The sequence below is a fragment of the Spea bombifrons genome, chromosome 4 (assembly GCF_027358695.1).
Source record: "Spea bombifrons isolate aSpeBom1 chromosome 4, aSpeBom1.2.pri, whole genome shotgun sequence".
In the NCBI taxonomy this organism is placed as follows: Eukaryota; Metazoa; Chordata; class Amphibia; order Anura; family Pelobatidae; genus Spea; species Spea bombifrons.
In genome coordinates, this window is record NC_071090.1 from 20,199,290 (window position 1) to 20,227,018 (window position 27,729).

General features: G+C 39.9%; 2 protein-coding genes across 2 annotated transcripts in view; one reads left to right on the forward strand and one right to left on the reverse strand.

Annotated features, from left to right (window-relative positions):
• Positions 1-27,729, reverse strand: part of CSF1R (colony stimulating factor 1 receptor) — a 209,624-nt gene that overhangs the window by 128,439 nt on the left and 53,456 nt on the right. The gene's annotated exons all lie outside the window — the stretch shown is intronic.
• Positions 14,627-27,729, forward strand: part of HMGXB3 (HMG-box containing 3) — a 29,688-nt gene continuing 16,585 nt past the window's right edge. Inside the window, exons 1-4 of the mRNA XM_053463611.1 lie at positions 14,627-14,714; positions 22,782-22,923; positions 23,611-23,785; positions 26,937-27,455. Coding sequence (XP_053319586.1) covers positions 14,708-14,714; positions 22,782-22,923; positions 23,611-23,785; positions 26,937-27,455 — 843 coding nt within the window. The 5' untranslated portion in view covers positions 14,627-14,707. The remainder of the gene's footprint in view (positions 14,715-22,781; positions 22,924-23,610; positions 23,786-26,936; positions 27,456-27,729) is intronic.

Genomic DNA, 27,729 nt, shown 5'->3' on the forward strand with positions numbered 1-27,729 from the left:
AATGCATTTTGAGCCCGTACATGTACTTTGTCATTAAGAGGTTAATAAATATGACAACGAATCTTCTGCATACGTATACATACCACTTTGCTTTTATTCTTCATTTGAATTATGGTATAGTTCAGTAGCAGTAGGCTGATCTGACGGTATTACTTTATTTTTTGCTTACTCCAGTGTGTACAATATAATAAACATATTTGTTAAATCCAAAAGGAATTTTTGGATTTTTAAGCGTCAATTTTATTCTGTTGTATATTCTTTTATTTTCAGTATTGGTGATATTTATTGGAATTTCTTGGTAACTGCCCCATTTTTTAAGTTTGCTGCTTTCTTCAATAAGAAAGAAAATCATTTTCTACACATTGGTTTTAAATTTCCTGATTTGACAAAGGAAGAAGATTGATGAGATGATGTTTGAGCTTTTATCGTCTTCATCTACACGAGTGCAATACTTTAATTATATAGCCCTTCTTATATTGAACCTTTACACTATATAAGGTTTTTATTTTTGGTGGAGTACACAGTATGTTTTCTGTTTTTTATGGTTCCACACTCTTCAGGTTGACTGAAGAAAAATCCATCACTATATATGAGTGCAAACATTGCCACTTATAATATATATATATATATATATAGAAATAGACATATAATCAAACAGTAATAAAGCCTGCACTCACGGTCTTCAATAGTACTTAGCTTTTATTGCAAGACGCTAAAATATCGACGTTTCAGTCCAACATGTGGACTTTCATCAGGACAAGCAATTAAACAGGTGCAAAATGAATCTTTAAATGCCCTGTAGTAAAGGGAAGGACTTACCCCTATTCCACACTGTGTGCACAGAATATATTATATAGTGTATACACTCTTCCAGGTATGGTAGTGTGAAGGGCAGCTTTAGATGCCTAATGCTTCTAGTAACCCCACGGTAAAGCTCACTGAATTGAAAGATGCAAGATGCAAGGTAAGGAGGTATGGGAGGCAGGAGGTATGTATGTTTGTATGTGAGCATGGATGTATATGTATAAGTGTATGTGAGCATGGATGTCAAGGTTATGTATTATCCACCTAGATTGTAAGTTCCCATGGGAACAGGGCCCTCCATTCCTCTTGTATCTGTATGTCAATTGCTGTATTGTACTTGTTGTTATCTGTAAATTTTTCATCTTGTACAGCGCTGCGGAATCTGTTGGCACTTTATAAATAAAGTATAATAAGAATAATAATGTGGGAAGGGATGTCTATGAATACATTTATGTTACCATGGATGTAGAAGTATAAGAGTGTGTGAGCATGGATGTGTAAGTGTGAGCATAGATATGTGTGTGATGCAGCGTGTGTTAGCATGAATAGTATGAGAGGGCTTGAGTGTGTGTTAGAATAAGTATGTGTAAATTTGTGTAATTGTGTTATACTGTATGTGTGCCATGATGTATGTTTAAGGGGGCAAGGGGCAGTGATGGCACAAAGAAGCTGTTTGGGGGCAAGGATGGCACAGATAAGCTATTTGGGGGCACTGACAGCTGGAGCAAAGATTGCACAGGCAGGCTGTTTGGGGCACTGATAAGCTGCTTAGGGCAAATGTGGCACTCACAAGCTGTTTGGGTGCAAATGTGACACTGTGGGACATGTTGCTTGGTGAACTTGGGGGGCCCTAGGCAGTGGCGTCGGCAGGGGGGGGCCAGAGGGGGCCATGGCCCCCCCTACATTATGCTGTGCCCCCCAGTGTGCCCCCCCAATTGAAATGCGATGCCGCTTTGACCCGGCCCACCGCCGGGAGACCGGGACATTTCCCGGTGTGCCGGCAGATTGAGCTGAAATTGCAGCCGATGCGGCTGACAGTTTCAAAGCGGTTTTAAAACCGAAGCGGTTTTAAAACCGCTTCGGTTTTACAGCCGCTTTGAAACTGTCAGCCGCATCGGCTGCAATTTCAGCTCAGACAGTTTCAAAGCGGCTGTAAAACCGCTTCGGTTTTAAAACCGCTTCGGTTTTAAAACCGCTTTGAAACTGTCAGCCGCATCGGCTGCAATTTCAGCTCAGACAGTTTCAAAGCGGTTGTAAAACCGAAGCGGTTTTAAAACCGAAGCGGTTTTACAGCCGCTTTGAAACTGTCAGCAGCCGGCCGTTTAATGGCTTGCCAATCGCTGAGGCTCTTCGTCCCGCCCATTTGAAGATGCACCGTGATGCTCAAGGGGGCGGGCACTTTCGGAACTGATGCTCTATGACAGGGAGCACGCGGTAGGAGAGCAAGAGCAGCGGTGTTAAGGCGGAAAAACGAAGACTTCAAAAAAGTAATTATTTCATTTTATAAAAATAGTTGAGGGTCTTCAAATGTAATTTGAAATTAAAAGGAGAACCCCCATTAAATATGTTTGGGTTAAAAATGCCATTATTTAATATTTGTGTTATTTGCTCTAAGTCAGAGCAAGGAGCAGTGCACTAGAGCAAGTACACCAGATCTCACTGGAGGTGGCACATTAACAAGGGGGGGGGCTGCCTTGGGAAAATAAAATACATAAAGATGGTGGCTGGCAGGCTGGGGACATAATTACACATCAGGGGGGGTTAATACACATTTGTATGGGGGCCATTATAATAACCATTACAAGGGGTTGGTGCATCAATACACAAGGGAGGGGGGCAGGCTTGGGGCATCAAATAAATCAATACACAAGGGAGGGGGGCTGGCTGGGGGCATCAAATAAATCAATACACAAGGGAGGGGGGCTGGCTGGGGGCATCAAATAAATCAATACACAAGGGTGTATAGCAAAAATGCACAAAGGAGGGTGGCTGGGGGGGCACAAATACACAAGGGGCAATACACACAAACAGAGCAATGTGGAAAGCATTTTTATACTAGTAGTAGTATATACTTAGTAATATTAGTAGGTTATCCCATCCTGGTGTGGGGGTCCATGTGGCAGCAGAGCCTGCCCTGGGGGTGTGTATTTGGGTGTCAGTGTGGCAGAGCCTGTCCTGATATGTGTTTGGTCATCTGTTTCCTGGCACTTTACTTGCTGTAGAGGGTTAAATAGAACTTTGTAATTTGTATTTATCCAGATTATGTGGTCACTTCAGAGGACAAAACTTTCTAGGCCTAGAAATCAGTGAGAGGAAAAGTAAAGGTTTTGTGTTATTTACTCTTATTTCAATCTGAATATATTATTAAAAGGAAACGTAGATGTTGGTTCAGAGTTTGTGAAACTCAGTTCTTGATTTCATTATACAGGACGCTATTCCCCTTTGGTTTCACAGGCCTTCTCAGACCAAGTGCTACTCAGCTTAGTTATATGCAGCTGCATGCATTGTGTTATCTGTAATGAGGTGTTCATTTGTTCATTTGGTTTGATTCCATTATGTCTAATCTTAATTTATTTGGGCCTTTTAACTTTTTTGATTTCTGGGATTTTAATAATGTGATAAAAATGATTTATAGTTGTTTGGATGTCAAATAGTGTGTATAATTCTGTTGATCTGTATCTGCTATGTTTCCATACATTATTTATGTATACATGCAAATACAGGTTTTTTTTTGTCTAATTCAGTTGCATGTGTTGTTTCCATGTGTTGTTTATTTGATCTATACCTGAACTACAGGGTGTAAGTAAAAGAGCGGTATGGTTTAGTGAATGAGGGGACAAAGGGACTCTGGGGATGATTACAGGAGAGAGGACCTCTCACTGTCACGGTGCAGGACTGACTCTCACTGTCTTCTCCCGATCTGCAGTCAGTGTGGCAAATATATTTTTTTCGGTGTGGTAGCGGAGGGAGTGATTGCATGCAAGGGAGCGCTGAGCAGGACCCAAGGAAATGCTTGGGTAGGGTCCAATTTTTTCACTATAAAATATATTGGCAACAGGGTCTAATGTTTATATATATGTATATATATGTATTGGCAGCAGGGGCTAATATTTATTTATATATTGGCAGCAGGGTCTAATATTTATATATATTGGCAGCAGGGGCTAATATTAATATATATCGGAAGCCGGGACTAATAATATATACAGGCAGCAGGAGCTAATATTAATATATATCGGAAGCAGGGGGTAATAAGTGCATATTATGTAGTTAAAAATGCACGTCTAACGTGTATATATATATATATATATATATATATATATATATATATATATATATATATATATAGTGTATATGTACCATTTTATAATTGGCCCCCCTACTTTGGTCCCTGGCCCCCCATGTGCCCCCCCTAAATATGAAAGCTGGAGACGCCACTGGCCCTAGGGCAAGTTTCACACCGGGCCCAGCAGTTTCTTGATGTGCCTTGACTGCATTTAGATACAAAAGTGTAAAATTCAGCAAAGTAGGTATAACATTATTATTATTATTAATAACGCAAACTGAGCTAATGTCCTTTAAAATACAATTTTATTACAGCGTATGTAACAGGCTTGAAAGAATAATGAATTCATAAACAAATGGGTTTTATCTTGGTGCTGTAGACATTCTCCTTGCTCTAATACATCTGTGCTCATGTGGACTGCAAGTAATGATTTCATGGCGTTTAAACACACTCTACACCCAAGCCTACGAAAACGCAAGATATGGAATGTACAAACTATGTTATCTGTTGAGAACACCTTTCACTGTTCCTGCTGCTCTAAATGATCTCACCGGCTGCTGCTAAGGGAGAACAAGTGGACAAGACCCACCATGATTTTTTATTCCCTAGAAGAGCTTTTCCTGTTGCAAAATATCTCTATGATGAATGAGCTGTTATACACATACATATATTTTTATTTTTCTATGTATGTGTGCTATGCCTATTTTTTCTAGTAATTACTGCGGTGTTGCTGAGAAATGTGACTTTTTTTTTTACTGTAAACGTTACACTACCTTTCTCAAATGTGCAGAAGCATAAAACATAATCAAAATAATAATAATAAAAATTTAATGTGGACATAGCATGTAATTTTTGCTAGCTGTTGAAATCCTTACACAAATCTCTATTTACCCTTTCTCTCGTGTTTCACTTTTCTGTTGTCTCTCATGTCTTCCTCTTCCTTCCCCATCTCTCCTTCTTAATTCTTCTCTCCTTTCTTGTAGCTCAAGCCCATTCTCTCCTTTCTTCCCTTTCTTTTTTGTGCCTCCAATAACCTAAACATTTTAATGTCCCCAGTAAAACCACACATATGACCATGCCTTACCATTTGACCAGGTGCAAGCTTTAAAAAAGTGTCTGTGAAAGGTGGCAACCCCAGTATCCTGGAAGAGAGTGGTATTTGGTCACACTCACTGCTTGCCCAGGTCCTGCTTACTTCTCAGCTATTCCCCAACTACTTTAGTTTAGCTTGGGCTTTAAAAGTCTGTTTGAGGGTCTACGCACCTCCAGAAACAATGTACTGGAGCATCAAGCATCCACATCCAGGATATCCAACAGCTGCATCCAGGAGCTTGGCCAAACAGGTATTTGAAATTACAAACCAAAAGAAGAGAGTCATCTTAATTGGGTAAATTCATAAAAACAAATCCTTTACTGAGAATTAATTTGATAAACATGTTCTTCGGCACACGTGTAAAGGCTCTCTTCATTTGGTTTATACCCTACACTCCGGGTGGCCAGGAAGTTCCCAGGTATGTACATTCCCTCCATTCACCTCTTAATATAACGAGCCTGGTAGTACCAATACTAGAGCAATCTGGAAGGGGCCTCTAAACCCATGATAAACGTTTCTGTTTCTCTTACTCTTACTTTCTGCTTCTGTATTAGCGACATAGCTTTATTGCTATGGAGATTAATGTGAAACGTTGCTATTTTCATTCCAATCTCCTCTTCAGTTATTGAATCTAATCGAATTCTCACAAGTAACAGAAAATCATAATGACATTCTTCAAGGGAATATGCCTGGTCAAGCCCAGCGTGTGTCCACTAGATTAGATTTTGAACTGTTACACATATACTGCAATCACTATATACGTGCTATCCAGAGTCCAGGGGTGGGAGCCAGAGGCGTATGTACTGAAAATAGTGCCTATGGCAAGCACTGCAATTGCGCCCCTGTCCTAATATCTAAAACCCATTTATTAGCCCCTGCTGCCGATATATATATATAAATATTAGTCCCTGCTGCACCCAGATAACACACATAAGATTTGGCATCTTTGTCCCCAAATAGCCGAATGCAAGTCAACTTTGTCCCCAAACAGTCCGGCCTGTGCCATCTTTGTCAAATATACACCCTGCCTGTGCCATCTTGGTCCCCAAGGCTCAAACCTCCTGCTAGTGCCATCTTTGCCCTTCCACAATTATATATCTATGATACACACAAACGCTTTTACAGTCACTCACTAATTCACACTTTCAATCAGACAACTCATCCACACATTAACTCATGCTCTCCCTCATTCAGACAATTCATCCACATATTAACTCATGCTCTCCCTCATTCAGACAACTCATCCCCATATTAACTCATGCTCTCCCTCATTCAGACAACTCATGCTCTCCCTCATTCAGACAATTCATCCACATATTAACTCATGCTCTCCCTCATTCAGACAACTCATCCACATATTAACACATGCTCTCCCTCATTCAGACAACTCATGCTCTCCCTCATTCAGACAACTCATCCACATATTAACTCATGCTCTCCCTCATACAGACAACTCATCCTCATTCAGACAACTCATGCTATCCCTCATTCAGACAATACATTCACATATTAACTCATGCTCTCCCTCATTTACTTAATACATCCACACATTAATTCACACTCTTTACTTATATCCCCCCCCTCCTTCCCTTATCACTTTCTAACCCCTCTCCTTCCTGCACATTATATACGTACATACATACATACATACATACACACACACATGCATACACTGTAGTAAGGTACCTCTTAGGACACTTCTAGAGCAGTGGGGACAGCAGGAGAGCCAATATGTTTCCAGGCTTTTATTGTACCAAATCAAACACGCAAAGGAAAACCTACTCCTATTTAGGAGGCTTACTGTACAGTAGTCTTCCCTGACTAACAAACAAAGAACTGGTCAGCTAAGCTGGTTTCCAGTATAAAATAAAACAGAATATACTTCTAACGGATTCCCAAAATTAATCTCTCCTACCAGCCCACCTTGTAGCACACTGGAACTCAGATACACCTCCAGTTCCTTCCAAGACGTAGACCAATGCATGCAGATTGAACCCACAGGACTTACCTCACATCCAGATCGCACTCACAGTGATCTCCTCTCAGAGCCTAAGGTTGACTCTTGATCCTCCCCTTTGTCATGATCTTAGCTATCCCTCTGCACTTTTGCGTTACTCTTCTTTCCCTTTATCTCCATATGTTCCCAAGCTCTCCCTTTTTGCTCTCCACTTCTCTCTGTTTCCCCTTCTCATTGTTTCTCCTCCTCTTTCTTCCCTTTCTTTTTTTATCTCTCTTTGCTTTTCTTTATCATCCTGCCTTTTTCTTTATCTCTCATTCTCTCTCCTTTCTCTTTACCTCTTTATCATTCCTTCTCTATTTCTCTCCTTTTTCTCCCTACCTCTACCTTTTCTCTTTTATCGATCCCTCTTTCATTCGATCCTCCTTTCTCATGATATCGCCTCTTGTTATCTCTCTTCCATTTTTCTTTATCTCTCCTCTGATCCCACTTTATCTCTCCCTTTTCTCCCTATCTTCCACTTCTCATTATTTCTCCGCTTCTCATTATCCCTTATGCTCATTATTTCTCACATGTCTGCCTATCTCTCTCCTTTCTCCTCATCTCTCATTATCTCGCTCCTCCTCACAGTTAATTTAAAGGCTTCTCTAGACACCTCTGAACATTAATGAGGCACCTGTGTGGCAGGTGGGGCTCCTCAACCCTAAGGTTTGGTCCAAGCGTGCACATGACTTGGTTCTGATGGTGAAAGGGTTAAATTCCAATATCTGTTAAACAATTATTTACCAAAGACGGCACAAGATTCCTTTCTTTAATAATTAACCCCTTAATGACAAAGCCGTACATGTACGGACTCAAAATGCATTTTTCAGTGGGTTTAGGGACTGCCCATTGTCCTTAATGGATTAAACATAGATATGGCTAGATTCATATAGAAGGGAGGAAAACCCAGAATAAGTCTACCCAAATTTATGCTTCCGAAGGAGAAGGGAGTTTTTGGATTGTCGAAAGTGAAATAGTGAATTATTGAGGGACCAGCAATTTGTGCCATATGATAACATAACCTGTTACATGCCACAAATAGGCAAATACCAGTGCATTGTAGAACAAACCCGCTGATGTATAGTACCATTCAGGCTTGGCAGAAGTTAACCTCATATCAGAAACTTCAAAGATACATTTCCAGCATGGAGTGGCAGATGGCAGATTCATTTTATGGGAGTAGTTATGTGTACACTCGGTGGGTCACTTGGTACATCAAATCACCCGCAGCGTGAACCCCTTCTTAATACTACAGGCAAACTGTCACCTTCCTAATAGCCATATCTGGCCCTACCTCCACGCAAAACATTACCACCTAATGTATCGATTTGTCTTAGTCTGTCAATTCTCGCCTTGTCATACCCCTTGAACTTATGTATTGTATTAAGCGCTGCGTAAATTGTTGGCGCTATATAAATAAAAGATAATAATAATAATAACTGAAATGTCACATTAAACTCTGTCAGAGATGATCTGTCCAATAACCCAAAGTTTTATCAATAACTTAGAGACTTTACTATCCCGTACAGAAATCAACTGGAGTTTAATCTTCTTCATATAATCCAAAATCCAGAACTGCCCCCAAATGTGTTTTTAAACTCAATTTAATTAATACTGTGAGAGCAATGTCTTATTTTTTAGCTACAGACACAGCAATGGAAATTATAATCAGAATCGAAACAACACAGCTTTAATTTTACTTGCCTCTCCGCATGATATTAATAGTGAATCTAAATGCGTTTTTCACCATTTATCAGGAGATTGCAGTAATTATAAAATATAAAGCAAGTTGTTGTAGGACCTGCAGGCCACGTCTCTTCACAGCAGGGAACAGACTAATATCTGAAATACAAATAGCAAAGGACATACATTTTAATTTGAATCATTGTTTAATACTAAAATCGACAACTCTCAATTATAAAAAAAAAAGCTTCCAAGAGGGTTTTGTTCACTGAGCAGATAGTTGCTGGGAGATGACAAATCCAACCTCTTAACTATAGCGTATGTAGCACCAACCCAGAGCATTTCACCTGTAGATAGGTAGAACAGAAGATGGATTAAAAAACAAGGGATGTTGTCATTGAGATGTCTTCAGATGGCAGGGCATGGAAACCTGGTGTTATTGGGGTGGTCTACAAGCAAAGGTTTGCCCAGGTCCTCCTTGATAACTAATGCACTATTCCACCTATTCTGCTGAATTAAGCACTTTTGTAACTAAATGAAGCATTATCACCTAGTACTGTTATATGCAACAGCCCATTCCAGAAATTCACAATTTGACATAAAAAGCAGGCTTTGAAAGGTTGTCTTTCCTGGGAGCTTTCCAGGGTAGGCTACCAGGAGCTCACACTTATGTGGGGAGTGGGCCAGCTATTTCTAGTGGTTGGGAGTAGGTACTGCCTTAAGCCGCTCCCTTACCTGTAGAAAGACGAAATTGGCTTCACCCGGAGACTTCAGGTAAAACACAGAGAGGACCCAGGTATAGTTCTTGTCTCAGCCCAATACACTACACAAACACACTGACTTCTTATCTTACTGAATATACACAACAAATAGGTAGTGTGTCAGCAAGTTTCCAAAATTTTGGGATCATGGACAAAATTCATGCTGCATTAATGAAATGTATAGAAAGAGATCTTCTATATCTGCCAAAGGCTGATGAAGTAAGGCCTGGAAATAGGGGTTCATCTACCTGATGAATTACCGCCATGACCTTATGCCAAAATGGGTGTATGAGAAGGCACGTCCACCACAGGTGGTTATAGAATCCCACATCAGAGCCGCATCTTCAAAATTTAGGAGGAATTTGCGGTAAAAGGGATGAAGATCTGCAGGGACTTTGTACCAAGGAGTTAACAACTTAAAAGCAGATTCTTGGATTTTACTGCATATTGCACCTGTGTGTTTTCAATAAAATGTTATTCTATTGTTCCCGAAAGGGGTTTAAGGGCATCACCCTGTGGAACCTGGTAAATTCTCAGTGAAAGTAGATTTGGAAGTAAGAGTTTTCATCTGGCTCACATCCAAGCCAGGATTGAAGTCTGTGTTATTTGTGATTGGGAGAATAGGACAAGGGGAGCGAATAAGACATTTTTGGAGAAGAGTCTTTTAAGAATTTTGAGAGTGGGAACTATAGTGGGATGGCTGACAGGACTACTATACTGTTCCAGTAACCACGGAACAGATAAAATATGTTAGGGAAAAGGGTACTTTCAATTTTGACCCACTGCTTAGGAGCATTTTGAGACCACTCCACTATATGCCTCAAATGTCCGGCAGTCCAGTACAACTGAAAGGCTGAGATGCCCATTCTTCCGATCTGACGCACATCGTGGATCCCTCTAGTCGCTTGTGTAATTATCAATATCATCTCCTGCTTCGTAGGCAGTGACTTCAATGCTTCTCGCCATGAGCTGTCACTCATTGCAGGAGGCTCAGAATGAAGGCCTGTGTTGTATTTCTCTCTTTACGGTACAATAAATTGTCACATCTTCATACACAAACAGAAAAAAATGGTAATTTAAAAGTGGAATAAACAGAAGCTTTTCTGAGAGCATTTCTTAGACTGTTTATATTCTTCATAGTACATTCTTTGTTCTTGACATAAATACTTCATTGTGTTTACAATAGCAAATACCTAACTATATCACTTTGTTGCTTAAATCCTTACTGGTGCCATTTTAAAATTAGCATTGAGAGACTCTTAGAATGTTTTTGGACAAAGTAAATATCTACTTCATCTTAGTCTACAAAAGAATGATACGTTGCCACCTAATGTATAAAAGTCTATTTTTTCCAAACACCTTCATATTAACCATTTACAGCTGATCTGTAATAAGAAATGAATAACGATAAAGTCCCTTATGAAAAAATAATATTTAACTGTTCTGTTAACTTAAATGCCGTACAAATAAGGAATAAAATGAAAAGTTATGGAATTTGTGTTGTTTTCTAGAATATATAGTCCCAATACATAGAATATCTTGATTCAAGTGACCTTGATATCCATAAGGCATCAGGATGTGTTTGTGCACGATTTAATGTGCTTATCGGAGTTACAAATTTCCTTTTGAGACATATACAGACATGCTGTATACTTAAGAGCTTCTTAATGCTGTAGTTCAAAAGCTTAGATGAAGCAGCACACTTGCACATCACACTACGAATGGATACTAACAGCTGGATACTAGCACAGCTCATACCCCTAAAACAGAAAAGAAAATTCATTTATGCCAGTACTGAAGTGCTTTCTGGAACATTATAAGGAAACAGCTGTATTTACACATTTTTGCATAGCTAGAATTATTTTTTAAAACTATCATTTGCTTCTGGTATTTAATTCAAAAGGACTGTGAAAAAATTAAAAGTAAAAAAATAAATCCTGATGTTCAAAAGATATGCAGCAAAATAATAAAAAAATTCCAATTTTTTCCAGAGGGCAGCAAGTGTTTGTGAGCATGCATGAATGTATGTGTGCATAGATATCTATGTGTGAGCATGTATGTGTGTGTGTGTGTGTGTGACCATGAATGTATATATGTAAGTGCATGCCAGTGAGTATTTGTGCATGTGTGTTGGCGTGACTGTGTAAGTCCAAATGTTAGAGTGTGCGTGAAAACGTGTGGCACTGCGTATGTAAGTTACTGGGGGAGAGGCAAGGGAAAGATGGGGAAAAGATGCCAAACATAATAATGAATAAGAGTAGAGAAAGGGAAAAGGAGAAATGGGGACAAATAAATAGGGAGAGAAAAAGAAGAGAGATTGAGATAAAGAGGAGAGAGATAATGAGAGATGAGGAGAAACGAGACAGATGAAGAGAAAGCAGAGAGATAATAAGTAGAAGGGATAATGAGAAGGGGCGAAATAATAAGAATTAGGGAAGATAGGGAGAAAAGGGAGAGATAAAGTGAAATCATAAGAGAAAGAAAAATAGAAGACACAACATGAGATAAAAAAAAAGAAGATATGAGAAAGGTGATCAATGAGGAAAGAGAACGAGAAAGAGAAGCAGGGAGAACAAGGAAAAAGAAAGAGGGGGAGGAAAGAAAAAGAGGAGGTGAGATATACAGAAAGGAGTGAGAGATAGGAAAAAGGTGAGGTAAAGAAAAAGTAGTAGTGATAAAGAGGAAGGTTGTGGTCAAGGCATGTAAACTCTTGATCCCTTGTCGGTTTAGGCAAGCAACTACCGTACTGTTGTCTGAGGAAATGTGCGCATTCTGTTTCTTGACAATGTACATCGAGAATCTCAAGGCTTTCCAAACTGCAAGCAGTTCTGGACCAGTGTTGGGCCTTAAAGCCACAAAAGGAGACATTCTGCTTAGGAAACTTCCTCTTTGTGGTACCCGAAACGCGTCTCCAGTAACGCGTCCAAATATAGCTTCAAGTTCTGGCCCAAAAAGTTATTAATAATTTATTCTTAGAGGTCCCATCCACAGACCATCCTCTAAGCCTTTGCAGGACAGAACAGTTAGAGTGAAAGATTTCTCAGCCATTCTCAAATTTTCAACAGATTTGGAGTAGCATATCCGAGGGGGCACAGTGGCGTTTCAGGGGGTATAAGGCATTTCAGGGGCATAGTTGCATATAGGGGGTATAAGGCATATCAGTGGCATATAGGGGGGTATAAGCATTTCCGGGGGCAGCGTGGCATATAGGGGGGTATAAGGCATATCTGGTGGCAGAGTGGCAAGCCTAGGGTCAGATGTGCATAGCTTGGGGGCAGGTTGGCAAATAAAAATAAATAAAAACTTTTTCCTCATAGTTTTTATTAAATATGACAAAATAGTTTATTTAGTTTAATAGCTTTTATGTCAGTAAAATTAGAAGGCGATTAGAGAAATTCCATTGTTATAAAGAGATAAAAGTGTTGCTTACAATGACACGTTAATGTAAAATGTAAGTTTTTTATTCTGCTATTTTAACACCCAGTTTTTTTTTTAATCTGATTAATTAATAATCTGCCAACTAATCGATTATGAAAATAGTCATTAGATGCAGCCCTACTTTTCGCTCATACATGTGCTTATTATTTGGTCAACACAAAGTATAGGTAAAAAGTAACACCTTGCCATTTTTCAATGACCGGTGCACTTTAGTATAACATTAAAAATAATAAAATTGCTTATCTTCAGAACTGCAGCAGGACACCTCATCTGTGGCCCTATGTTTGCGACACGTAACGAATGTCAGAAAACTGCTCTCATTGAAATGAAGCGGTTTCTGTGCATGTGAGGTTTCATCAGACCCCCTCGGGAAAGCTTGCAGAGTCAGCTCTGATTGGCAGTAAGTATATCATGAGTCAACAGATGAGTTTGGCTGGACACTTCTCCTGCACTGCAAACAGAAAGGGGGCATGGGAGAGGGAAAAATATATAGGGTGAATCAGCCTCCATGAATTTCCAAGGGGAGCACAACCGGCTTTGCTCTCCAATCGCTCCCCTGCTGGCTGATCCCAGATAATGCGATCAGCAATGCAGGGAGCCCTGTTTGCGGATAACAGGGTGATCAGCACAGACGATCAGAGGAAGTGGAGAGAAAAAGTTTCTTCTTCCAAAAAAAAAATACAAATAATACAATAGGGTAAAAATGAAATATAAATAAATACAATTTATTGGGAGGCCAGTGATGTCACCATGACTGGCATCAAAAAACACATGAGGTCCAAAAAATGCAGTAAAAAAAATAAGTGAAAATAAATTAAATATATATTCTTAAGTAAGCCAATATTCTAAAAAAAAAAAAAAAAATGTAATATAGTGTTATATGTAAAAGATGGATGTGACCCTCGAAAACAACAAAAAAAAAGGGGGGGTAATCAGGGGAAGTTGCTTAACATTCAGGGGGTCACTGCTCAGCTGCGGCGCTTACACAGCAAAGAAATTTTAAGCAAAACTGCAAACAAAAAAGTTTTCTATTTTAGCATACGTTTTGTTATTCTATTACCAATAATAATTATATCATTTTATAACACATTTCTATGATTTTAACAGGAGGCCCTACATCTTCTGATCAAAATAATGTATAATTTGTGCACGATCATCAAATACAGACAAAGAAGAATCATGGTTTAAGAAAAAAAAGGAAAAAAAAATACATCTATGAACCACTACAATCCACGGTGACAGCACCAACTACTCTCCTCCTTAGAAATATCACCCTCCATATTACAGTTTTGCTCTTCAAACACTTGGCGTTTCAAACAAACATTAACACCTTCGCTTTGTGAATCTTTGAAGCCACACGTGACCCAGGGGGCTTATTTATTGTCGTACAACAAAATATTGTTACTTTTTATCCATCTATTTACACAGCTAAATAGACGCGCTCCGACTACATCATCAATGGCTAATGTAATCGACATCACAGACCCGTGCCCGAGGACACACGTGGCTAAAACGTCGGCACTCATTGGCGCTCCTGTTTTCATTCCTCGCTCCCATTGGTTGCTCCGCCCTTGCAACGGGTCCGCCATCTTGGAGAGGGCATGGAGGAGCTGTCGAGGCTTTAACATCGGCGCTTCGCCTGGATGATAGGTAAGCTGCAGGTTTATTGGGTTTCTGAATCCAGGTGGCATCTCGGAGCGGGGGCATCTGTCATAGTTGATATATGGGGCCAAGAAGCGCTTAGAAAGGCAATGCCCGGTAGTGAAGTAATAAGAAGGCCGCTCATTGGACGTTGGGGAGTGCCAGACTCAGTATACAAGCACATGAATAGGCAGAGGGGGAGGGGAAGAGAGAATGCAGGGAGATGAGGAAGGCTTAACAAAGATCAGACATAGATAGTTGGGTACAGATGGGGTTAAATAGTCTTGCGGACGGGGCAGTTGAGGGGGGTTGGGGTCAAAGGGCATCCATATTTATGTGATAAGTGAAAAAAGAGTCTATGCAGAAGAGCTTACAATTTACACTGATAAGCAAATTTAGAATGTTTATGATTTATAGGTCGTGTTGGAATAATTACTATATACATATTTCATGCAAATGTTCCACGTTTTATGTATATTGATTACATGACTGGGGTATTTGCAAAGCATTGTTGCCACACTTAAACGGTTTGGAGAGAATAATCAGATATATGGCTTTATTGAAAAATTGATCGAAGAGGTACCTGTTAGGCTTTACTGGTGCGGTTAGAGGCAGAGCTGAGAGGAGATGGCACTTTATAAAGACCTCCTGATAACTATTTATGTAATTTTTTTTTTATATATATACACTGTTTTATGTAGAAATTCCAGCTGTTTATACGTGCATTATTATTGAGTCCCTTGTCGTGTGTGTATGTGTATGTGTATGTATATGTATGTATATATATATATATATATATATATATATATGTGTCTATATATGTATATATTCCATTACTTAAGTTATGGTGAGTAAAGATGATGGAGACCCTTCCACTTACATTTAAGGGGTAGTAGAAGTAGTATTAAACACTCCTCTACTTGACCTGCTGGTCCTGGACCTTGTCTCATGGTCCGGTTGTGCTGCTTCTGCCACCCTGCGGTTACTGCCTTCATTTTCCTACGCCTCACACATGTTCCACTTCTACATGGTGTCCACCTGCCCTGCTGTTCTGGGACCTGTGTTACCATTCGCCTACGTGCTTTTGGTTCCCTCCATGCAGTATCCTCTTTTTGGGGGACGCGCACCTGGTCCCTTGTTCCGTTGGTTTCGCATGTGTCATTCCGTGTGGTACTGTTCTTGTATCTCATCATGGACCGTCTTTTGTTACGCGATGACATGTTGGAAACCATTTCTGTAATCTACTGTGATGCTATCTGTGCTCCCCCCTCCCCTTTTTTCCTTTCTGTATCCCTCCCTTCGTTGTTTGAAAATACAATAAATATTATATATATAATATAATTTGCTTTTCCCTCAGAAATCTCATGGTGCTGACAACCACAAGGGATTCTGGGTAGGCGCATGCAGATAAGGTTAACAATTATCACCTTTGCCGCTTTATCCACTTTATACATGGATCCCTTGAGAGTAATTGCCCGCTGTACAGGACAGCCTTTAGACAAAACTCGGGAAGAGGTGCAATAGGCGGATCACAACTCATGGACAGCTGTTTCGTCCTTCATGGGACTCGTCAGCATGAGGTTGTGATACTGGCTTAATAGTTGAGGCTTGGGGTAGCTAAGAAACACCATTACATAAATTATTTCAATGAAAGGGTTTCCATCACCTTTACCCACCATAACTTATGTAATGGTAAGCCTCAACTATATATATATATAGATATAATTACCAGTATTTATGTACACACCGAGCCAAGAATAGGAAGGTTAGGTAGAAGGGTTGAACTTGATGGACTTGGGTCTTTTTTCAACCTTAGAAACTATGTAACTATGTAATATAAGATATTCAAAATGTAGAATATAAGATATACAAAGTAGAGTGCTGTGGAAAAACACCAGTCTCACGCACAGAACAGAAGCTTCAGTCCTTTGTGATAATCATTTATTTCCTTCCTTGAATAGTATGCTTTTATCTCCACCTTCGCTTCTATCATACTGATTAATGATTGTACATTTATCATACTGTTTAGAGCCTGATAACCAAGAATCACAAGAAATGCTTTATCGTGAAAAGCAATTTTTGCCTTAGCGGAGTGTTATCAGCACCCCCTGCGCTTTACTGCAAAATACATTTTCAGATCACCATGTTTAGCATAAATATTGGTTTTCCTAAACGGCTTTTAAAACGTATTTGTAAAACAGTTTCGCTATTTTTGTTTTTACCATGTATATTTATAAATAGAAAATCAAATATTCATTAAAGGGAACTCACGAAATTATCAGTCATAACATTATGGCCACCTGCCTGATATTGTTTAGGTCCCCCTTTCGCCACTAAAACAGCCCTGACCTGTGGAGGCATGGACGCCACTAGACCACTGAAGGTGTGCTGTGGTATCCGGCCATCCATGTGATGTAAAAGAAAAACATGATTCATCAGACCAGGCCACCTTCTTCCATTGCTCCTTGGTCCAGTTCTTATGCTCACATTCCCATTGTAGTTGATCTCTGCAGTGGACGGGGGTCAGCATGGGCACCCTGACTGGTCTGCGCAGCCCCATACGCAACAAACTGCGATGTAGTGCGTGTTTCGACACCTTTCTATCAGAACCAGCATTAACTTTTTCAGCAATCTGAGCTACAATAGCTTGTCTGTTGGCTTTAAGCACCCGGGTCAGCCTTTGCCCCCGATGTGCATCAATGAGCCTTTGCCGCCCATGACTCTGTCGTTGGTTCACCGCTTTTCCTTCCTTGGACCGCTTTAGATAGGTACTGACCACTGCAGACCGGGAACACCCCACAATAGCTGCGGTTTTGGAGATGCTCTGACCCGGTCGTCTAGCCATCACAGTTTGCCCGTTTTCCCTGCTTTTAGCAAATCAAATTCAAGGGCAAAATGTTCACTTGCTGCCTAATGTAACCCACACACTGACAGAAGCCATGATAACAAGATTATCAGTGTTATTCACTTCACTTGTCACTGGTCATAATGTTATGGCTGATCCGTGTATATAAAGAAAGCTAATTAAATGCCATATTCCTCCATAGACAATACTTAAGTAATTACGTGTACGTACTTTAATATGCATTCCTCAGCTTTTCCAAATAGACCCCCTAGAACTCTCACTGAACCAGCTGTGACGCTTACTGCTGTGAGTACATGTGGGGGGCGCAGGCGGCAGCATATGTGTTTGGCGTAGCCCATCTGTAAGGCAAAATGCATAGCGAGAGGTGGTGAGGTATTCAGCAGCATCCTTCCATGCATTTTTTACGGTGTTTGACTCACTGATGACTTTTCTTTCAGTGACATGAGCAGTGTTCGCTCGGAAACACTGCCTGTTCACCGGACCAGAGAGTGCTTCTTGCCAGGCAACACCCTCAGATATCCTTAAGATGTAGATTGTAAGCTTGTTTTAGCAGGATTCTCCTCACCTGTACTTTCTGTGAGTCAAGTTATTATGTTACATACTACTTGTTTTCTCCTGCCTACCCATTGTACAGCGCTAGGGAATATGATGGATCTATATAAAACAATAAGTAATAATAAGATGTGCGCGCAACACTACGCGGGCGTCGAGGTCTGTGCTCAGGTTCTTTATACCCTAGTGGCAAGAACCTTGCTGAAAGCTGGGCAGCAAAGGATTGATCAATTTACCATAAAGGAACAATTGTGGTGTTTTTTTTTTTAAACTTTAACTTTAGACAGAATTTAATGATTTATAATGTAGCGTTGCCCAAGATACAATGAGCAGTACATCTTTTCTTCTTGACCGCTTGGCAAAAGCTCAACGTGATGCCATTTAAAACCACATAATCTGATCTCTAATTAGAAGTGTACCTGAATCTCTAGTTAAAAAGGTTGAAAATGAGAGCATTTTAAAAGGCTACATGATAAAATGTTCTCACTCTGTGTATCTTCATGTAATATGTATAAGAGCTGTGTTCTCCTGCTATATAATTATGGGAAATAATTGTACAAGTTATTTCAGCACATTTACGCTTCACAATCATCAGCCTATAATTACACACCAAGATGCGTGTAACTGCATACAAACGATGGCTCCTCAAATTATCACCTGTATTGTCATGCTACTTTACGTAAAAGTTTCAAATAAATTACGGTCTAAAAATATTATATTGTTGGAGTTTGATCCTTCCTTCTTCATTGTCTTAAATTGTGAATTCTGTGCTTGCTTTATATAAACCACCACCATCATTTTTTAGTTACTTAAAGGGAAAGTTTAATGTCCTATGCAAAGAAGAATGCACATTATTTTTTATATATTTATTTTTGTTAAAAAAAAAAAACAACAAAACACCTACGTTAATAAGAAACTGCAGATGTCCACTCCATGGTCGAGAAGTCACGCTACTGGTTGGCCCCATACATATAGGACATTTGGATAGACCCTTCTCCCTTTTAAAAACTTTTCCTTTTTACTTCCCATGAATTTGAAAAGGAGACACTGAGTTAATTTAAAGAGACCGCTCTTCTATCATTTGCATAAAAGAGCATGTGATGGCTGGAGAAATCTTTGAGATTTTATATATAGGGGTGGTGGTCTATGAATCCAAAGCAGGCATGCTTCTATAATAGGCATATAAAAAATAACCAGAGTTTATTTTTTTCTTGTGAATAGTTTAAGCTCTTATTTATCCATGTATTCAGTAAGGCTGAATGTACTTATTTGAAGCTGGGCAACCAAGTAAGCATCATTATATTAGGGCTGCAACTAACGATTATTTTCATAATCGATTAGTTGGCCGATTTATTTTTTCAATTAAACAATTAATCGGATAAAAAAATGTACATTTTTTATTTATTTAAAATAATTTAATAAAGTAACGTAGAATGTTAAAAACAAACGGCAGAATAAAAAAACTTTGATAAAAATGCATTTCTTGTTTTTATTTCCCAGCCTGCCCCCCAGTTATGCACATCTGAGCCCAGGCTCGCCACACTGCCTCCCAGATATGCCACACTCCCTCCCAGATATGCCACACTCCCTCCCAGATATGCCACACTGCCTCCCAGATGTGCCACACTGCCTCCCAGACATGCCATTCCACCCTCCCCACATATGCCTTATATACCATATATGCCTTATACCCCCAGATATGTCACTCTGTCCTCCCCAGGTATGCCGTATACCCCCTGATATGTCATAGTGCCCTCAGAGGTTTACAGACCTGTTCACAGACACAATACTTTTATAAATAAATCTTCACTGCCCCCAGGATTTAGATCCCCCTCAGTTTGCCCCCCTTTACCTCTAACTGCACCTTAAGTTAACCTTATTAAATTAATTAAATTAACCCTCAGTCCTCAGCATTAAATTAATCCTGAAGAGAAGACCCCATTAACCATAACTGCCCCTAAATTAACCCTAAAGACCCCATCAACCACAACTGCCCCTAAATTAACCCTAACGACCCCATCAACTACAACTGCCCCTAAATTAACCCTAACGACCCCATCAACCATAACTGCCCCTAAACTAACCCTAAACACCCCATTAACAATAACTGCCCCTAAATTAACCCTAAACACCCCATTAACTATAACCACCCCTAAATTAACTCCCACCTCCCTTAACTTTCAGCAGCCCAAATATCAATTTTATACTCGCTGTTAGATGAGTTCCTGAGCCATGTGGACAATATAGGAAATGTATAGGAAATGGGCGTGGCCCCGCCCCTTTCTTTCTCCCTGTCCCTCCTTGCAGCCAATCGGCAGTGACTGCAGGGAGGGACTGGTAAGTAGGAACTGCTGCTGTGAGTCACACTGAAACGGATTATAAAACGAGGGGTATTTTTCAGAGCGTTTGCTCTGAAAAAACCCTCATTTTATAATCGATGAAAATCGATTCAGCTAATCGATATTGAAATTCGTTGGCAACGATTTTCATTATTGATTAATATCGATTTTATCGATAAGTTGTTGCAGCCCTACATTATATTTCACATATTTTCCCACATTTCACACCTCTATACACTAACCCAAGCAGTCATAGTTACATATTAATGTAAGCAATATTTATGTATTAACTTCTTGTGACAGTGGGCGTAATAGCATGTCACATAATTCCGACAGTTGAAGTTGAATGACATTATATTACGTCTTGTTTCTTTAAGGATCTGCAGGGCTAAATGCTTGCTTGTGCACTGGATAACAGGCTTTAAACAGGGCCTGCTGTCCCCTCTGCTAGCTATAGCTAAAATGTATGGCCCCAAGTTGAATGATATAATGTAACAGGGCTCAAGGTGAGTGTTTTCACATTACATGGATTGAAATGCCCGAACATCCTGAAAGCTTGCATATATTTTTCTATGAAGCATCAACTTCAACTAAAAAGAATCTAAGAGAGCAATATCCATTTTTCTGTTCTAAATAGTTTAATTTTATCTACCATATCCCATTTTTCCAAGGCTGGAAACATCACTGAGTGTCTTAAAATTCCAAATCCCCTGATGTTTCACAGCACTTCCGACATATAATGTTAATATGAGGGATGAACTTTCAGTGGCAGATGTAACAATTTATTTGTATTTGAAAGGAGATCCAGCTCTGCGTTGTAGTTCTAAGCAATCATGAGGAACGTTTGCTAGTTACAGCCTTTGTAGGAAGACATAATTAATGATGGTTTATCCTTTCTTATGTTAATTGTACAGAATGCTAACGTTGTGGCTCTGCTATGATTTACTCCATGCATTTTACGTAATGCTTTTTTTTTTATATAAACCCAGGGTTTGTGTCTGTTCCTCTCTCAGATCAGAGCTTTTCAGTTGTCTTTCATGTGTGCGTGTGTAATATCAGCCATAACATTATGACCACTGAGAGATGAAGTGAACAACACTGAGAATCGTGTCACCTGCCAGTGAGTGGGATATCTTAGGCAGCAAGTAAACATGTTATCCCCAAAGTTGATGTGTTAGAAGCAGGAAAAATGGGTAAGTGTAAGGATCTGAGTGACCTTGACAAGGGCCAAGTTGTGATGGCTAGACAACTGGGTTGGAGCATCTCCAAAACTGCAGCTCTTGTGGGGTGGTTAGTATCAAAAGTGGTCCAAGGAAGGAAAATAGATGCAAGATGGGGGGGGGGGGGCTGGACTGTGTGGTCAAATCCAACAGATGAGCTACTGTAGATCAAATAGCTGAAAACGTTAATGCTGGTTCTGATAGAAAGGTGTCAGAACTCACCGTGCATCTCATTTTGTTGATTATGGGGCTCTGTTAAGTTAAGTTGGTAGAACTGAGTAAGGACAAGTTAGACTTTTTGGACAGGAAAGTCTTTCCCGCTGAAACCTACCAATGAAAGTGAATGCAGTGTCTTAGCTTACTCGACATGACAAGTAGGGAAGATGAAGAGAAAAATAGAGAAGCCAGCTTCGCTTTATTAGAAGTTGTTTAGGGATTAAATAGAGATCGTAATTACTATGTTTTTAGCAGAGAAAGACAGTATGACAGGTGTGTGTTTGTTTTAAGGGGGATGGTCAGAGCAGAATGAAAATAGAGCAATCAAACAAGAAAACTTGTATTTTTTATTAAGATACATATCTCATGCTAGTGAAGCGTTTAGTAAATTAGCTTTCATTATTTTTGTAATCATGCATCTTATTTTAATATTATTTGCATGAAATTAGGAGATAAATGACAGACTTTTTGTATTTATGGTAATTTTGAGGCATTAGCAATAATGACCTGAATCAAAGTCATCTCAGATATGTGCTGAATGATACATTTGTCTCGTCTTATCAAAATTCACTCATTAACCCTCTCAGTGGCAAATAAAATGTTAGGGATGCATTTCTTCTTCCGTTTGGAGATTAATTGTTTAAAGGAACTGAATATCAGATAACTGTAAGATTGAGTACCTTTTAATGGTAAGAGTCCTCCTCCCTCAAACTTTTAGTTTATGCAATTGGATCACTACACTGTTTTATATGGAATACAGGGCCGCAACGATTTCTAGGATTTCTTATTATTCTTATTATTCTTAATATATAAGTTTTGTTTTCTTAGTTTTGTAGCCATGTTTCTGAAAGATAGATATAATAAAGATTTTTTTTACATTTAGAAATGGATGCTCCATTTGATGGCACTGAGGTGACTGTGGTCTCCGAGGAGACAGAGGGAAGCTACATGACTTCCAAACCTCCTATAAAGAAAAAGCGATACAAAGGCAGCATTGAACAAGGGGACACGGTAAAGAAACCCAGGTAAACCAAGAGAAATCTTTGAACCGCAGAAATGACCAGGTTTATTTGTATGAGAATCTAGACATCGCGTCAACCAGTTGCAAGATGGTCAACAACTGGTGATTGATGATGATGGACTAGGATAACAAATATAAACAAAAGATTTGCTGGACTTTTTAGACATCATTTGAAAGTTGTATTAAGCTATATACACTAAACAATAAAGAATACGCTAGTATTTTGAAATTATTTTTTAGGAAAAATAATTTTGAAAAATATACCTTTTGTTACAATAAAACAAGCCCATCCAACAAAGCTGGATTTTAAATCATCAATGGCAAGAAAACTAATCTTTTAAACCCAAGGCGCTATATCAGGGGTGTCCGACCTGCGACCCTGCGCTATAAGTTAACCCTGAGAGTATCTATTCTGTTGAGGTCATTACTCAGAGGTATAGTGTTGTTAACTGTTTTGTCTGGATATCAATAGCAGACATTTAAACAACAATTGGATGAATACTTGCAAAAACACAATATTTAGAGATATACTTTTTCAATTATGGGGAAACTGTTTTTTTTTTTTTGCCTTCTTTTGGATCAACAGCAAGGAATAAACATATGGGAAAGGCTGAACTTGATGGACCTATGTCTTTTTCAGCCTATCTAACTATGTAACTGCTTTACACTAAGTTCTAGTTCTGTGTTCTAGGTCTGCCTACCTTTTGTATTACTATGATATCTACTTGAAGGTCCAGCAGGAGGTACCGCACCTGCCCCAGTCTGAGATTAACAAGAGGATAAGTGAGAGTTGGAAGCTTCTGAGTGTGGCTGAGAAAAGCTATTATCTGGAACGAGCAAAACTGGAGAAGGAGGGATTAGATTCTGTGAGTAGCCATTTGAATCTTTAACTACTATTCCTGAACAGAGCGCCCATTTTAGAACCTTACAGTTTCAGTTCTGTTATGTGGTCCCTCCTGGTTTTTCAGGATTCGTACAAATTGCAGTAATTTGGCAAATTTAGTTAAAACCAGTCCAGATGCAAAAGTCTTCTGGACATCCTAGATGGACTAGATTACCTGGGTCGTGACAGAATGCAAAGGCCCTGACTAAAGGGCAGGGCAAGTTAATAAAGGCAGGGCTTCACTCAGGTGATCAGACTCAGCTGACCTGGTAATCTGATCCTGAGCACTCCAGAGGGAGGGGGAGGGTGGCCACTAGTGGTAGCAACAGGACATTACAGCAAAATAAATCATCCATGGTCCGGGCTAGTAGGGTGGAATCCTGACAACCCCCTCCCATACACCACTCTGGCTCCTCCCCCTCCCATACACCACTCTGGCTCCTCCCCCTCCCATACACCACTCTGGCTCCTCCACCTCCCATACACCACTCTGGCTCCTCCCCCTCCCATACACCACTCTGGCTCCTCCCCCTCCCATACACCACTCTGGCTCCTCCCCCTCCCATACACCACTCTGCCTCCTCCCCCCTCCCATACACCACTCTGCCTCCTCCCCCTCCCATACTCCACTCTGCCTCATCCCCCCCTCCCATACTCCACTCTGCCTCCTGTCAGCAACAGAGGTTCACAAGACACAAGGGAGCCGGGTAGAGAAGCAGAGTGGCGTATGGGAGGGGGAGGAGCCAGAGTGGTGTATGGGAGGGTGGCTCCCATACACCCCTCTGACTCCTCCCCCCTCCCATACACCACTCTGCCTCTCTCCCGACTCCCTGGTGCTTTGTGAACCTCCGTTGCTGGCATGCACTTACGCTGAGGCTTCTATGAAGCTGCAGTATAAGTGAAGGGCAGTAAGGGAGGCTGTCTGTGCGATGCAGACCCCCACCAGCTGACAGAGAGGATGATCCTCTGCAGAAGACCTCGATTCTCTGTCAGCCGGTGGGGGTCTGCACGATCCGCACAGCCTCCGTTACTCACCTTCACTTACGCTGAGGCTTCTATGAAGCTGCAGTGAAAGTGCCTGTCAGAAATGGAGGCTCACAAAATACCAGGGAGTCGGGAGAGAGAGGCAGAGCAGTGTATGGGAGGGGGGAGAGAGACGGAAGTGAGAGACCGACCGGCGGTGAGGGGAATCCAGGTCCCCTGCAGCGTTGCGGGGGATCTGGATTCTAGTGTTATAATCCGATCTCTGTTTGAGGTCGGATTATATAAGGATAAAATCGATTCGACTAATCGATAATGAAAATCGTTGACAACGATTTTCATTATCGATTATTATCGATTTTATCGATTAGTTGTTTCAGCCCTAGTGACAAGCTTACATTTACCTTTAAAGATGGAAATAGATATTTTAAGAGAATGTTTAGACTTGAATGGAATCTTACACCTTAAGCTTTCCTATTCTATATTGAACTTTTGCTAAAGACAAATGAAAAGATGTGAACCTGGCTATTAATGTTTTATTAGCAGTTAAAATATGTATAGGAAATAGAAGCATATTGTAACACCACTATGGCAATATATGTTTAATGAAGTAAATGATCAACAAAGTATGGAAGTATTTTTCCTAATAAATAAAAAGTTCCATTGCATTGCAAAATATGGGCCGCCTGGGAGATCTGAAGACTAAAGGCAACGTAATACATTTTCTCCCAGATGAGATCTATTCAACTCTTTTCTGTGCTGTGCTTTTTTGTATTTTGTGTTTTTTGTTTTGCTTTCATTGAATTTGCTGTGAAGAAAGAGAAGGTAAAAGATATATGATACACCAAAACTAATTTCAAGCTTTTTTTAATCTCTGTTCATTCTCACAGCACAAATGCACCTAAAACCATTGTAAATCCTGCTTAGAAAACATTGTAATTCATAAGTAAATAACACATGCATTAAGTGATTAAAAAGGTGAAATGTCAGTATTTTTTCTACCTTATAATAATTCACATTCTCCCTTCGGATTGATCTGATTTGCTCTGATTTGCTCTGATTTGCTCTTCCTGTCTTTCTCTCTTTTTTTTTCTTTCTTCCATCTCCTTTCTTCAACGCTCTGCTTTTTGTTTTCTAGTTTGTCTTGGATGCAATTTAAAAATAACTGAAGTCTTTAGGTAAAGTCGTTATCTTTTATTTAGGCAAATATATAAAAAATATACAGTAACTTTAAATACGCTTTTGATACCTCATCTAAACAAGAGACCTTTGAGGTCATAAAAGCTTATGCAATGCCACATTGGCCTATCTTGTTGGCCTAATGAAATATATCAATATTAACTAAAGACTACATTTTCCCTTGGGCTAATATGACTATATTCATTTTTCTTATCCAAAAACCACATCAATACTTCTAGTTTGCTTATGCCCACCTTTGTTTACGTTCATATCCAAAGTCCCGCTATTACCCTTAAACACTATTCCATTTCCATCACACTGGCAATGGAGATCATCACAGAGTTTGCCAGCATTGACATCAGACACATTGACCTGCTTCAGACTATGTCGCTAGGATGTATAAACTTTAACCTGACACCTTTCAGGATGTGTATATTTATGTATAGTGTCTTACAAAACATGCCTTTCTTCCTTTAAAACATGGCTGATTCATCAGCTGACACAATGAAATGCTTGCTATGTTCCATCTAAAAATTGCAATCAAAGAAGTTCTGAAATGGTGTAATTGGTCAGCTGTTTGGAATCCGCGTTTTGTGTTTTCTTATCTTCTTAAAAAAATACCAGCTGCGGATCTCATGTTCTGCTGATTTCCGTACTTAGCTCTTAAAATTGCCAACTGACTTCTTTTTGACAGTGAAATTGCTTCCTGTATGAAAAAAATCATACATTTTCTATTCTCTGAATATGGTGAATGTTTGGTAGTTTAGTGGAATTGCTTTAAGACCTGAGACTATGACTTGGGACATTTTTTAATAGCCTTTATAGTGCAAAGATTACTGCTTGGACTCCTGTAGACTAGAAAAGTTCACCTATGACTATAGACCCTTATGGGTCCTTGGGCTTCTGTGACCACTGGGAAATGTAAAACCTTTGTATGATATTTCATCCAATACTTTATCTCTTTTTCCGTTTAGAATATTAAGTCTAGCTCACCAACCATGGTTTCAGATGTTCCTGGCTTCAGAAAGATCCTTCCACGTTCAGAGTACATTCTGATACCCAAGAGGTCACCGAGCGAAGATAGAATGGGTCGACAGCAGGTGGAGTTGTGTGTGACTCAACCTCAGCGGGTTGTCGCTTCATCAGTCGGTGTGTCTCAAAATGGGGAACATAAATTCTTGTCTTTGGATGCTGGACAGGTCACCCTATCAGAGCAGTGCATTGACATGGAGGGACTAGCAGAAGATGGAACAAACTTCAGTTCAACAGATGTAGTGCAAGAACTTCTTCCTGGTGGAGTTCTCTCTCACTATACAGGGCCGTTGGGTGATAAGCTAAGTGGTGATATTATACTTGATGATGCAACTCTGGAAATAGGGCCCACAAGTCCTTTTCAGGCAACAAGTATGGTGATTGAAGAGAGCAGTGGAATAGCTGTTACACGTTCTGACATACCAGCAGCCATGTCAGTGCTCACAGTTATGGCAATACAGGTGCGTGTGTAACTTACTCATGTCATAAATAGGATATACACTATATGGACAAAAGTATTGCGTCACCTGACCATTCCACCAACAGTGACTTTTAGGACATTAGCCCAGACCTCTGATGAAGCTCTGAGGAGCGAAACATGTCAGGGGGGCTATTCGTCTGAGTTTTTAATAAGCCTGGGTCACTGGTCATAATTCAATTATTTCTGTTGTTAGGACTGCAGCCATCAACAGTATATATGATCTGATATTATTAGTGTTACACAACTGTGGGCAT